Source organism: Cucurbita moschata, unplaced genomic scaffold (assembly GCF_002738365.1).
Source record: "Cucurbita moschata cultivar Rifu unplaced genomic scaffold, Cmos_1.0 Cmo_Scf00018, whole genome shotgun sequence".
Classification (NCBI taxonomy): Eukaryota; Viridiplantae; Streptophyta; class Magnoliopsida; order Cucurbitales; family Cucurbitaceae; genus Cucurbita; species Cucurbita moschata.
In genome coordinates this window covers 1,649,509-1,662,734 of record NW_019268534.1, presented here as the reverse complement: position 1 = coordinate 1,662,734, position 13,226 = coordinate 1,649,509, and the positions used below count along the sequence as shown (strand labels likewise).

General features: G+C 36.5%; 2 protein-coding genes and 1 long non-coding RNA gene across 5 annotated transcripts; 2 read left to right on the top strand and 1 right to left on the bottom strand.

Annotated features, from left to right (window-relative positions):
- Positions 1–79: 79 nt before the first annotated feature.
- On the bottom strand, positions 80–2,861 carry LOC111456262 (U1 small nuclear ribonucleoprotein C-like). Its single transcript, XM_023098079.1, has 5 exons — positions 2,750–2,861; positions 2,584–2,626; positions 1,424–1,465; positions 658–907; positions 80–556 (listed from the first exon to the last, which is right to left on the bottom strand). Exons 1-5 carry the CDS (start codon positions 2,755–2,757, stop codon positions 303–305), a joined length of 597 nt encoding a protein of 198 aa, XP_022953847.1. The 5' UTR covers positions 2,758–2,861; the 3' UTR covers positions 80–302.
- On the top strand, positions 850–5,190 carry LOC111456263. Of its 3 annotated transcripts, XR_002712736.1 has the most exons (3): positions 3,081–3,223; positions 3,384–3,454; positions 4,585–5,190. It is a non-coding gene; the product is annotated as an uncharacterized LOC111456263 (long non-coding RNA). The 3 variants fall into 3 exon arrangements; XR_002712735.1 differs by lacking the exons at positions 3,081–3,223; positions 4,585–5,190 and adding an exon at positions 850–929 and having other exon boundaries at positions 3,384–3,966; XR_002712734.1 differs by lacking the exon at positions 4,585–5,190 and having other exon boundaries at positions 3,384–3,966.
- Positions 5,191–7,844: 2,654 nt separating this feature from the next.
- Positions 7,845–12,211, top strand: LOC111456261 (RNA-binding protein BRN1-like). Its single transcript, XM_023098078.1, has 9 exons — positions 7,845–8,180; positions 8,393–8,475; positions 9,178–9,229; positions 9,380–9,505; positions 9,609–9,688; positions 10,475–10,654; positions 10,997–11,333; positions 11,419–11,562; positions 11,722–12,211. The coding sequence occupies exons 1-9, from the start codon at positions 7,994–7,996 to the stop codon at positions 11,847–11,849; spliced, it is 1,317 nt and encodes a 438-aa protein (XP_022953846.1). The 5' UTR covers positions 7,845–7,993; the 3' UTR covers positions 11,850–12,211.
- The last annotated feature ends 1,015 nt before the right edge of the window (positions 12,212–13,226 follow it).

Below are 13,226 nucleotides of genomic sequence, written 5' to 3'. Positions count from 1 at the left end.
TCAAAGAAAATCAGATATGAAAAAGCACAAAAAACATGATCAAATACATTCCATTCCCGAAGGCTAGAAATTACAAGAATTGCCCATTTAACCCTATAATCACATTCTTTATTCTACCACCAAACAAGTAGCAAGGAATCAACCACCAAAAATATTCCCTTTCCACACTTCCTCAGAGAACTTTTCTACATTAAATCTCAAGGCTCCAAATTTTTCTTCAGATATGTTAAGAATTGTTGAGTCTAAATTTGCACTAGAAGAGATTTGGATATCATACACATATAGCACAGATATTAGAAGCTCTAATGGTTAGACTCAGAAGGTTGAGCGGTGGTGGTGAAGCTATCATAACCACCACTTCCTGGTGCTGCTGGATTTGCTTGATACATCAATGGTGCAGCAGCTGAAGGTGCGCCATTGGCTGAAGAAGGTTGAGGTGTGCTCCCTGGAATTGGTGCTGGAGGAGGCGGCGGCCTGGCAAGCATATTCACTTGGCCAGGCATAGGAGCACCGGGCGGAGCCATCATAGGTGGCATTGTAGGAGCAGGTAGATATCCTACAAAGACAAAGGAGCACAAACCGAAATCAATAAAAACAGACGAGAACACCCCAAGGCTTCCCAACAAGATTTCAATGTATGAAATCTGTGAATATTACCTGGAGCACCAGGAGTTGGTCTTGGCAAAACTGGAGGCCTAATTCCAGGCAATAACCCCGGGGCAGCTCCCGGCATTACAGGAGTAGGTAATACAGGAAGACGAGGTCGTTGGCCAAGTAAATGCTGATTATAGGCTGCACCAACCTGATGGAATGCTGCGGCTTGACCAAGATGTTCTTTGATCCTCTGGTCAATTAAACTTTGGGTTTGTTGCTCCTCAAATTGCTGATAGTATGATCGCACGTTTGCCTGGAGTGCATTCATAAATGAGGTACTAAGAATCTCTTGTTCTTTAATTTTCTTTTGAAGTTCTTATTGGATGAATGAATGGAAATAATATTTCTACAGTTATTTAAATTTTGCCTTTTTATTCAAATATACTAAAGTTACTAATCATATTCTTTATCATATTTCAGTAAACAGAAAGCAACCTCTAAAAAACAATAAAAACTTACCTCTAGCAGTTAAGCTCATTTTAGACTGAGAATGGTTTGTTCTTAAATAAGTAAAAATACCATTAAATTCAGTTCTAACTATAGCCGGTAGAGCTCAAATGTAACAGCCTAAGTCCACCACTAGCAGACATTGTCCTCTTTGGACTTTACCTTATGAGCTTCCCATCAAGATTTTAAAACACGTCTGTTAGGGAGAGGTTTCCACACCCTTATAAGGAATGTTTCGTTCCCTCCAACCGATCTGGGATCTCACATCAACCTTGGAACATAAATACTCTACTAAATTGAGATGTGGAAAAGATTAACATACCTTATGTTTGTAGCCTGCATTATGCTGCTTCCTCACAGATGGCTGAAACACCAAAAAAAAAAAAAAAAAAAAAAAAAAAAAAAAAAAAAAACTAAATATGGGAAGCATTGAACATTCACTAACTCAATATAAATGACAAACAGGTCCAAAATCTTGAAGCCAGCCACCAAACTCGGGCCTAAATATTGTTATACTTGAAAATCCTTCCAAGATTGTACAAACTAAACTCAGTTTCAAAGGAAACAGAGGTTCGGCACGTTCCGTTTGAAAGCAACAGTTTGGCTGTAACAGCCCAAGTCCATCACTAGCAAATATTGTCCTCTTTGGGATTTCCCTTTCGGACTTGCCCTCAAGGTTTTTAAAATGCGTCTAAGTAGCACCCTTATAAAGAATGCTTCGTTCTCCTCCCCAATCAATGTGGGATCTCACATTGACTTGCCCTCAAGGGAAAGCCCAAAGAGGACAATATCTGCTAGCAGTGGATCTGGGCCGTTACAAATGATTTAGAGCCAGACACCAAACTACGTGCCAGCGAGGAGGCTGTTCCCCAAAGGGGGTAAACACGAGACGGTGTGCCAGTAAGGACGCTAGCCCCAAAGGGGGGTGGATTTGGCAGGGTCCCACATCGATTAGAGAAAGGAAAGAGTGTCGCCAGTAAAGACGCTTGCCCCAAAGGGGTGGATTTGGCGGGGGTCCCACGTCAATTGAAGAAAGGAAAGAGTGCCAGAAGACGCTCGCCCTGAAGGTGGGTGGATTGTGATGTCCCACATTGGCGGGGAGGAGAACAAGAACACCCTTTTTAGAGTATGAAAACCTTCCCCTACCAATGACTCATTCTAAAGCCTTGAGGGGAAGCCTAAAGAGGACAATATCTGCTAGCGGTGCATCTGACTTGGGCCGTTACACTAAGCCTACACAAACCAATCTACAAACAGTCGATTTGATCCAAAAAGAATTTGATCTAATCCGAACACCAACCACAATCATACCAATTCAAAACATTCCTCCAAATTCCTTCGAGCTTAAAAATGAAACATCATAAACCGCAAAACATTACCCATAAAAAAGAGAAGGAACTGCAGCATCAATGAAGAAAGCCTGGGGAATGATTAAACGAAAAGAAAATGGCATTCTGATGTGAATGTAAGAAGAGGACTTACAGAATCATGTGTCAGATATGTATCGCAATAGTCACAATAATACCTGCAGCCATAGAACAAGATCACTTCACTCACTATACAGAGAAAACGAGAGAGAGAGGTGTGAAATTGATTGAATCATAAAATAATGAGTCTCTTAGAAGAAGACGGATATGGAATAACGCACCGAGGCATAGCGCTGTATAGCTCGAAGAAGAAGCAACAATGGCAGACCCTCCAAAAACCCTATCAGCGACTCCGCCAGAACGAGGGAGAGAGAAAAGCTTCTAGTGTTTCAGTTAGGCTAAGTTAATAAAATTGACTGTGAAAGATACCATAAACTTTAAAATATATATATATATATATAGTTTTAAAAAAATTTAGTAATATTTTTAACTTAAAAAAATTTAAAAAAATACTTTTACGAAAATTATTAATATTTTATTTAAAAAGATACTCGATATATATATTTTTTTGGTTCGGTTCGGTTCGGTTATACACCAGATTATTGGTTAAGATCCGACTTCCGAGTCAATTTAGAAGCCACCCGATCCCTATATAAATGAAGCGTGGGGGCAGCTTTCCATTTCTGTAACTGGTGAAACGAAAAAAGGAAATGGTTAACGAATCTTCTTCTTCCTAAGAATATCGTCCACTTCAGGTTCTCTCGCTTTCTTCATCTTTTATTATTACTGTTCTAATTGAATCTTTCTTCTGATTGCTTGAGGAGCAAAATTCTGCTTATGTTTTTCAGCTCAGCTTCTGTTTGGTTGAATTCCGATATATTTTGAAATGATTTTTGTTTCTCGAATTGTATTCAGGATTTTTGGTGCGCATTGAGATGCGTAATTTTTGAACCAGTGGCCTCTCCGTTGCGTTTCTCACCCTTTAGGTTCTCTCTCTCTCTCTTTTCCTTCTAAATTTTCGGTTCTTATTAAATGTGTGTCGTTCTTGCAAGTTGCTAGGTTTTGGTGGACCCCGAATTGAATGTGATGCTACCGCTTTGTTTCCTTAGAGTTACGCTCATGGTGAATGTGTTGGTCTGTGGGACTGTATAATGAACTTCTTTTTCTTTTTGGTAACTGTCATATTCACAGTAATCATTTCTTGATGTGTGGCATTTCATTTGCATTATCTCGTGGTGTTACTGCTTTATAGTTTTTTTTTTTTCACATATTATTTGAGAGATGAAGTTATATAGTAATGCTTAGTACATGCTACCACCAATCTATGTATGATAAATGGAGAACAGGAAGGAATGAATAAGGGAATTCCTGAATTAGAACGAATTGGTCGTTTTTTGGTAGTTGCTGATGTAAACCTTTCGTAAATCTGAATATGTAGAAACAATATGAACGATTCTTAATTTTCCAGAACAGAGAAAGTGAAGAAGTTGATCCTATAGCCAACGACTAGTGATCTTAATTTTTGTCCAGCTTGATGCAGATGTCCTTAAACTTAGGTTGCAAATACAACTCGTGTGACATCTCATATCAGCTGGAGAGGTGAGCGAAACATTCTTTATAAAGGTGTGGAAAACAATACGTAATGGTCCAAAACGGACAATATCTGCTAGCGGTGTGTTTAGATGGTTACAAATGGTATTAGAGCTAGACATCGGGAGGTGTTCCAGTAAGGATGCTGGCCCCCAAAGGGAGTGGATTGTGAGATTCCATACCGGTTGGGGAGGGGAACAAAGCATTCCTTATAAGGTGTGTCTTTTGAAACTTCCAACGTCCTTGTTTTTTCTTAGCGATGTCATGTAGATTGGCTCAACATTTTGGTTGCTCCCTCTCATCATGGGTTCGTGGATGCACTTTACAATGGATGAGTATGTGCTTTTCCAATCCCTCACTTTCAATAGCTCAAAAAAGTGTATATATACACACATTATTCTTTTCAGAACCAGTACAGACATAATAAATTTTTTCTATGTTTTTGGCTTCCCTCAAATCGCGAACGAGTCTCTTTCATAGTATTCTAATAATTTCGAACAGCTAATGCGTTTCATTTATTGAACAGGGTTCTATGGTCGGTCCGCGACCCCTGGATACCGAAGGCGTCCTTGGAGTGATCTCATAGTTCCTACGGAGTGGAGACGATGGAGTTATATAATAAAGTTTTTCGATGGCTAAATTACCGTTTCAAACCCTGAAAAGAAACATGCATTTATGAGGTTTAAAAGTGCTTTTGCTTTGTCGAATATCAGGTTGCTGACCCAGAATATTTTTCAGGGGCCTAACAACTTTTTGCAAGATTGGGTCCACAAACCACAATCATATTCATAGCCTGTGAGAAGTCCATTTCCATGCCATTTCTTTCTCAATCGAGATCTTAGCTGCCCGATCACCCCATCGATCATTGGGGTGGCTTCTATGAAAGTTGTTTATATACTTTAACTTGCATTGACAACGTCAAGCTATGACATGAAGGAAGGTGAGAAAAGTCCATTCGATTTTTGTTTCACCTTCATCCTCTCGAGGTCAAACTCAAGTCTAGTCTAGCTCGATGAAGCTTCCACATGCACATATTAAATGTAACTATTCATCCCAATTGAATTCCATATGATTTGAATTCTTAAGATTATTGTTACTTAGTTGTTTATTTGTCCATGATTGGTGTGATCTGGTTTATAGTGTAAAATAAGTTTCCTGAAGGCTTAATTGGTTAGAGGCATATTGAAGTGGCAGTCCTTCCTTGATTTACAATTTAATTGACTTCAAAGGGAGTTGGCATTGGCTTTGGTTTGGAGTTGGACTACAGCTATCATGACAGGTACCCCTTTATTATCCATTTATAACTTTTCCTCCATAATTTTATTTCCCCTTACACTCTTCTTCTCAATTATTTCTTTAATAATCATTTACTTTTTTCTTTGCTCTTGTAATTCCCTTTCTACCAATAGTATCGAAATTTTGTTTCTGTTTGAATTTGATGATCCACATCTTAGGGTCAGATGCCGATAAGCACATTAAACTATCCATGTAGTTGAGAGCCCTCATAGCCTAGGCACAACAACGCAATTATTAGGGGCGCGCTCTACCACCAAGCTAATAGCTCGTCGTGCGGGCCTCCCGCTGGGGTCTGCTATGCCAAAAGCGAGAAAAACCCTGTCCCTCTCTTTCCTTTTTTTGCCCTCATGTCACCACACGAGAGAGACATGGGGACCTAAAGAAGGGGATCCTATCAACTTGTTCCGACCTAGGATAATAAGCTCATGAGCTTAGTCTTCCTCGTGAGTGCTTGTTATATATAGGGAAATGTATATTTGATCTCATATTAGGTAAAGTATTGAACTCAATGATGATTTTAAATAAGTATTCAATAAGTGCGGTAAATTAATGCTTGGTAAAATTGAAATTTATTACTATTTCATATAAAATTCAACCGTTAAAATGCTATTATCTATGTCAGAAAATCGTTGAATTCAATCATGAATATGGTTTAATTTAGAAGTGATTTTAAATTCGTTAAAATCATTTAAATATATATTTAATCATTTAGATGAAAAAATAAAATAAAAATATTTTTAGATTGTTTTGAGTTACAAACTGATTTGAATTACCAATTACCAATTTATAATTATTTTTACTTGGTTTCATTTAAAATCAATTTAAATTACCCAATTAAAATCAAATTTCTCCTAAAATAAGAAATTCACAAGCAATTTGATAAAAATTATTCATTTTGATGAAAAGTCGCTATCCTTTGTAATTATTCCTATATTAAAATAAATGTTATTCATGTACGAAATTTGTGAATTAATAGTTTTCAAAAATGGAAACATAATAAATAGATTAATTTGATTAACCAATAAAAATTTAGGATTTTAATTATATAATTATTATCCGTTGTAATGGATGCAACTCATAAAATTTAAATTGATTTTTCTTTTAGAATTTAATTGACCAATATGTCAAAAATAAGGTGTTTTAATTACTTAGTAACTAATTTTATTCTATTATTTTGAGTTATAAATTAAGTTGTAATATTTATATTAAATGCCTACCAAAATGCTTAAATTTATTTGTTAAAATATATTTTTGTATTGTAATCTTATTGTTTTTGTTTATAAACAAGTTGGTCTAATAATGGATTCATTTTTTATTTGCTATAATTAGTTGGGTAAAAATTCAATTTTTAATCATGTTGTATTTTTTAATTAAAAAATTATTATGATTATTATTTCCAAATTCAAGTGTAACATAAAAATTAATTTTAATATTTATTAAAATTACATAGACTTAGACATTTTAAAATCCATATATTAAAATGAAAAATAGACCTAACTACGAGAATTTATTTAAAATTTAGTGTCGATAATATAATAATAATAATAAAGAATATATATTGAGGTAATATTTTTATTTAATGTGCAAGTAGGCAATTTGGCACACGAGAAACAGCTTGGTCTCTCCGTGTTTGGGCTGCAGCGTGGAACCTTGTTGGCAGGACAGTCTGGCATCTTTTATCCTTACCCTCCTTTTTCAATTTAATTACAACCATGCCACTCTATTTCGAAATTACTATTCTACCCCTACCTGCAAAATGGTACAAGAACCCCATTCATTTGCTTCCACGCCTTTACAAAGTTGGCCAACCAACTAATTTTATTCATTTTTTGGCAAAAAAATTCAATATTTATCTCGAACTTTCCAAATATTTACCGTAAACTTTTAATTATCTTTTAAATTTAAATAAATAATCTTAATTTTATTGTTGTTTTTACACCTATCTTTCCGTTGAACTATGCTCGGTTTAAATTTCAATTTAGTATTATAAACCGTACTAAGAATCCCAATTTCATCTCCGAAAACACTTCAATTTGGTCACTTGAATTGAGCGTTGTTCTATTTTGATTATCGAAAATTTTAATCGAATTTTAAAAGTTAGCTAAACTTCAAAATGTATTCGATAAAAATATATATCAATCAAATCGAAATTAATTAATCCCATATTAAAAAACAAAAATCAAATTAAATAAGACATTTAAACCCAAAAGAAATTGAATTTTAAACATAAATTATTGAACAAAAAAACGTGCGATTAATTTGATTTAGAGAAAATAAACATTTATTTTTTAAAAAGACAAAGGGTATAAATGTAATTGACCATTCACATAAATAAGTACACCAACTTTCGCTGCAAACAGAAGAACAAACGAGCGCGAGAGTAAAAAACAGCTGTAATGGCAATTTGGTAATAAGTAGAAAATCCAGGGGTAATTTACAGTCATTTTAATTAGTGTAATTTATTGAAGAGATCTAATTTTAGCATCGGAAGCACTCATTTTTTTTCTCTGCGAAGACTTTCAGAAGGAAAATCCAATACCAGAGAGAGAAGCGACGGCGAAAACTAGAGAGAGACAGACACAGAGCAGAGAGAGAGAGAGAGAGGTTTTCCAGAGAGAGAAAGCTTGAAACCGGCATTAATGGCGGAGGGGAGTGGAGGAGGAGAGAGAAAGGGGAGTAGTCAGGAGGAGGAAGACAGCGTCAAACTCTTTGTTGGTCAAGTGCCGAAGCATATGACCGAAGCTCAACTTCTCGCAATGTTCCAAGAGTTTGCACTTGTGGACGAGGTCAACATCATCAGAGACAAAACCACTCGCGCCTCTAGAGGTTTTTCTCTTTGATTTCAACTTCAGCGTCTCTCGTTCTTATTTTTCTTAGTTTACATTTGCACTCGCATTCTCTCTGTTTTGGTTGTGTGTTGTTGCTTGTTTGTGGTTCGATTGATTTTGAGAGGTCTTTAACCGATAAACATTGTGAATTCATGTGTTGATCCCTAATTTTGTTGTGATTTGGGCTTGTTTTGGTTACTACATTTTCAGGTTGCTGTTTTGTGATATGTCCTTCGAGGCAGGAGGCGGATAAGGCGATCAATGCTTGCCATAACAAGAAAACTTTACCTGGGGTTAGTGGAATCTGGACGTTTTTATGATTTTGTATAATTTATGTCTCTCTCTCCCAATGTTTTGTAATTTATATCTTTTTCTTTCTTTTTCTTTTTTTTTTCTTTCTTGTCGATAATGCTAATCAATGCAACTGATCGATTCGATGACTTGGCCTTGTACGTAATCGCTGTTATCGGTAACCTAGAAGTTCTAAAAGTCTTGGATTTTCTGTAGAAGCTGCTTTCTAGTTTTAGATACAGCACATTGTGATGTATCTTATATTTGGACTTAAAAATGAACTAGAAGCGCTCTACATTTCTTGTGGAGCCAACTTGAGCAGACGCTTTAAGCTTTCACGTACCTTTTTCTTAAGAAAAAAAGTTGTTGAATCTTTTCAATTATATATTATAGTTTAACTATCAAAGGTGATACCCTTGTGCCTGGACATGCTCTGGCGATGAACAATAGAGAAAAGAGTAAAAATAAATAAAACCTTTATAGGAAGCTGGCTCTTACAAAATTAAGTTAACTATGCACATCATTGGAGTGGGATCAACTTTTGATCCCTAAATTATGGCTTTTTGTCTTAAATTTTGGAGCAATGATTCTCTGATGTTATGATTCTTCTTGTAATTATCCTTTTATGTTTCCGTTAACTCTGTAATTAAACAATGTTTATCGTCAAATTGATTAGTAATACCCCTCCTTTTCCATTCAATCAGGCTTCTAGTCCGTTGCAAGTAAAATATGCAGATGGCGAGCTGGAAAGACTAGGTGTAATATCATGCCCTGCTTGAATATTTCATCTAAAAGATGGTTCCTAATATCTATCACCTACATCGCCACTTTCTTCATGAGCTTATATTTATCTTGCTAAAAGATTAATTTTGGATAGTAATGATTGGTTTTTTGTGAAAAGAGCAGAACACAAACTCTTCATTGGAATGCTTCCAAAAAATGTATCTGAAGATGAAGTTTCTAGTCTTTTCTCTCAATATGGAACTATAAAAGACTTGCAAATATTAAGAGGTTCGCAGCAGACAAGTAAAGGTAGTTTTTGGTTTGTTTCAGCTTGATGTTAGTTGAAATTATGAAAGATCTCACACATTCAGTTGAATCTTCACCATTAGCTCCATATGTTGCTCAAGTTCAGGTTGTGCATTCTTGAAGTATGAGACGAAGGATCAAGCTGTTGCAGCACTTGAGGCAATTAATGGAAAGCATAAAATGGAGGTAATGTAAATTAACTTGTCTACTCATTCATCTCTGAGTTAATTTTCTAGAAATGTTTAGCTTTTCAAATTTCGTTGATAGGTGGTCAATACCAAAATCATTGAAATCATAGATCCCAATATTGTCTGAATATTTCATTTTTGAAAAAGGGTATTGCTCGCTCTTGTTATGTTGAACCCTTTTATTCATGAGAATGTTGATGTAAATTTTATTCCCTGCCTCTCAAGATCATTTCTTGGATACATTTATGTATCGTGATATTGTATTGCAGTAAATATTCTATTAGTTTGATAGTGTTTTACTCTCAGTCCAGCTACGTCTATCAATGGGAAGAAGGCAATCGGGGGTTCTGATAAGGATATTTAAATTTGTGTTCAGAGCATTGCTTTGCATAAACTTGCATTAAACATGAATATTTTTGGTTCTTCTTTTTGTTTCCCTGTTGCTTAAGACCGTATTCTTTTATTCTTCCATTGGTTTTACTTTTATTTTTAATGAATTTTATAATGGATGAATGAAACTAATAGTCATACTTATAATAGCAGATGGTATTGTGGCCTGGCCCTGGACAGAATAGCATTTATTTATTTTTTCTAAAAGAAAAAAATGAAATTCGTTGTAGCTGTAACTGGTTGGAATTTTTTCGGTGAGGAATTTGTCATACAAGTCAAATTGGTTAGTTAAATTCATTATCATCAATAGTCGAGCTTTCTTGCACGAGCCAACATCTTTTTGGGGCCGACATATTTTAGCCAACATCATTTGGTTGTTTTTTCCCCTACTCAGGGATCCAGTGTCCCTTTGGTTGTTAAATGGGCTGACACAGAGAAGGAAAGGCAAGCTCGGAAAGCTCAGAAAGCTCAATCACAGGCCTCTAATGTGCTTAATGCTGACTCTCAACGCTCTTCGCTGTTTGGAGCCGTGCCACTGGGTTATATTCCACCATATAATGGCTATGGTTATCAGGTCAGTTTTGCAAGGGGATTATTTTTGGGCTTCTTCTTAGTATGTACGCATGCATTTGTGTGCAATGATCTTTTTTTTTTTTCTGTTTCTCTTTTATTATTATTGTAGAGGGTCTGTGCTGTCCTTGTTCTTGTTCTTTTGGTTGTCATGCTTTCAAAAGAACGCCATTCACATCTCTTTTAAATTAGAGGAGTTATTAATGAACGTTATAAATCAGACACCTGAATCCATGATCTTAATCTTGATTTCCTTTTGAGTGGTTTTCATTTTCATGTTTGTATTGAAATTTTTTATATTGAAATTGGAGGGTAGCCAATGATAGTCTCTGCATTCTCTTTGTAGGCTCCTGGAAGTTATGGGCTTATGCAGTATCATCTACCTCCAATGCAGAATCAATCTGGTTTTCCCAATATGATACCCCAGTTAAACCAAGGAAATGCAATGCGTGGGATCCCACCCGACCTTGGCCCAGGTATGGCCACTAGAAATTATGGCATGCCTCCTGCAAGTTACGTTGGCTCTGCGTATCCTGCAGTTCCAGGTCTTCAGCATCCCATGGCATACCCTGGAGGAATGATGAGTCCTGGGGTTGTGAGCAGTTCACCTGGGCCATTTACTGGTGGTAACAATAACTCTCCAACGTCTAGTTTGGGTAAAGGCTCTGGGAGTCAGATTGAAGGTAGGTAGTTATTTCTGTTTTTGTCCGACTTTAATTTACTGATTTGTTGAGTTTCTGGGAATTATACTTCTCTCTTTTACTCTAGGTCCACCTGGTGCTAATCTTTTTATTTATCACATACCTCAAGAATTTGGTGATCTGGAGCTTGCTAATTCTTTTCGAGCATTTGGTCGAGTTTTGAGTGCTAAAGTATTTGTTGACAAAACATCTGGAGTTAGCAAATGTTTTGGTGAGCACGGTTGATTCCTTTAATGGGTAGCTGAAATTTTTTTCTTACTACTTTACACCTGCAACTTTGTGCAAAAGCAAATGTTGAAGATGAAGTGTTTTGATCATTCTCTACTGTATTTAGGTAACTGTAGCCGTCTAACCTTGCTCCATCTTACAGGATTTGTTAGTTATGATTCAGTCGAGGCTGCTCAATCTGCCATAAGTAGGATGAATGGATGCCAATTAGGTGGAAAGAAATTAAAAGTCCAGCTGAAGAGAGACAACAAACAAAGCAAACCATATTGATTCTTAGTTATGTGATCCAACGCAGCCAAGCTGCTACCACTTGCTTACATCGGGGGGGCCCAAAAGCACACGACAGTCATTCCATTATCAGATCTTAGGGTGGATTGGAATGGTCTGGTTAAAATTCATTACTCCATTCTGCCTGTGATTGCATCATCAGATGAAATCAAAGATACTTGTAACATCGTTCGGCCATGCTGATGCGATTTGTAATTTATGTATCTTGGAAGATTAACATTCTTTAATTGATTCTTCCGGGACATCTGTTGACTGTAAAATACAATGTAATTATAAATGATCTCTTGATTCTTTTAGGTTATTGATTTAGTATTGCCTAATTTGATGCTTTTGCCTTCTGGTTTCTTGTATTCTTTGAAAGAAACTCATCTCTTGCTTGCAATACTGTGGGTTGGGCATTCAATCCTTACTTCTGCAAGCATATCTTGTTTTAGATTATCTATTACAAACTACCATTTTTATCTAGAACTAGGAGCCTATTGGAGATGATCAAAATAGTTCCATACAATCTGAAATCCCTTTCAATGCGTTGACTCAAACAGTAAAAGACATTGGTTATACATGTGGCTTTGCTGCTTTTCTGCCAGTGCACGACTTGTACCTTTATTTTGACAAGCATAAACACATGACTCTGTTTTCTTTGATACTTAACTCTGTAATCTGATTTTCTTTTGCAGTCTTCCAAATAAAAATGCTGGATGGATTCTTCCAAGGCAACTTATCAGCTGTAGCATCATACAGGTATTACCGTTAATCGGTTAGAAGTTCGATTCCTCCCAGAATATTTTGTGTTTTGAAATCACATTTGATGACTATTGTTGTTCTAAATTCTTAGGACTCAATTACTTTACCTGGGCTGCTGCTTGTTATTTTTCTCATGGTAATGGTAATGTTCATAATGGACTTCGTGTTTTGAAATGGTTGATAATGTAACAGCCCAAGTCCACCACTAACAAATATTGTCCTTTTTGGGCTTTCCCTTTCGAGCTTCCACTCAAGGTTTTTAAAATGCGTCTGCTAGGAAGAAGTTTCACGTTCTTTTAAATAATGTTTCGTTCCTCTCTCCAATCGACCTAAGATCTCACAATCCACTTCCCCCTCTTGGTGCCCAGCAACCTTGCTGGCACTCGTTCCCTTTTCCAATGATTGTGAGATCTTTGGATCCACCTCCCTTTGGGACCCAGCGTCCTTGCGGGCACTCATTCCTCTCTTTAATCGATGCGGGATCTCACAATCCACCCCCTTCGAGGCCCAACGTCCTCTCTGTCACACTGCCCGATGTCCACCCCGTTCGGGCCTCAACATCCTAGCTGGTATATCGCTTGGTGTCTAGCTGCTACCGCTAGCAGATATTGTCCT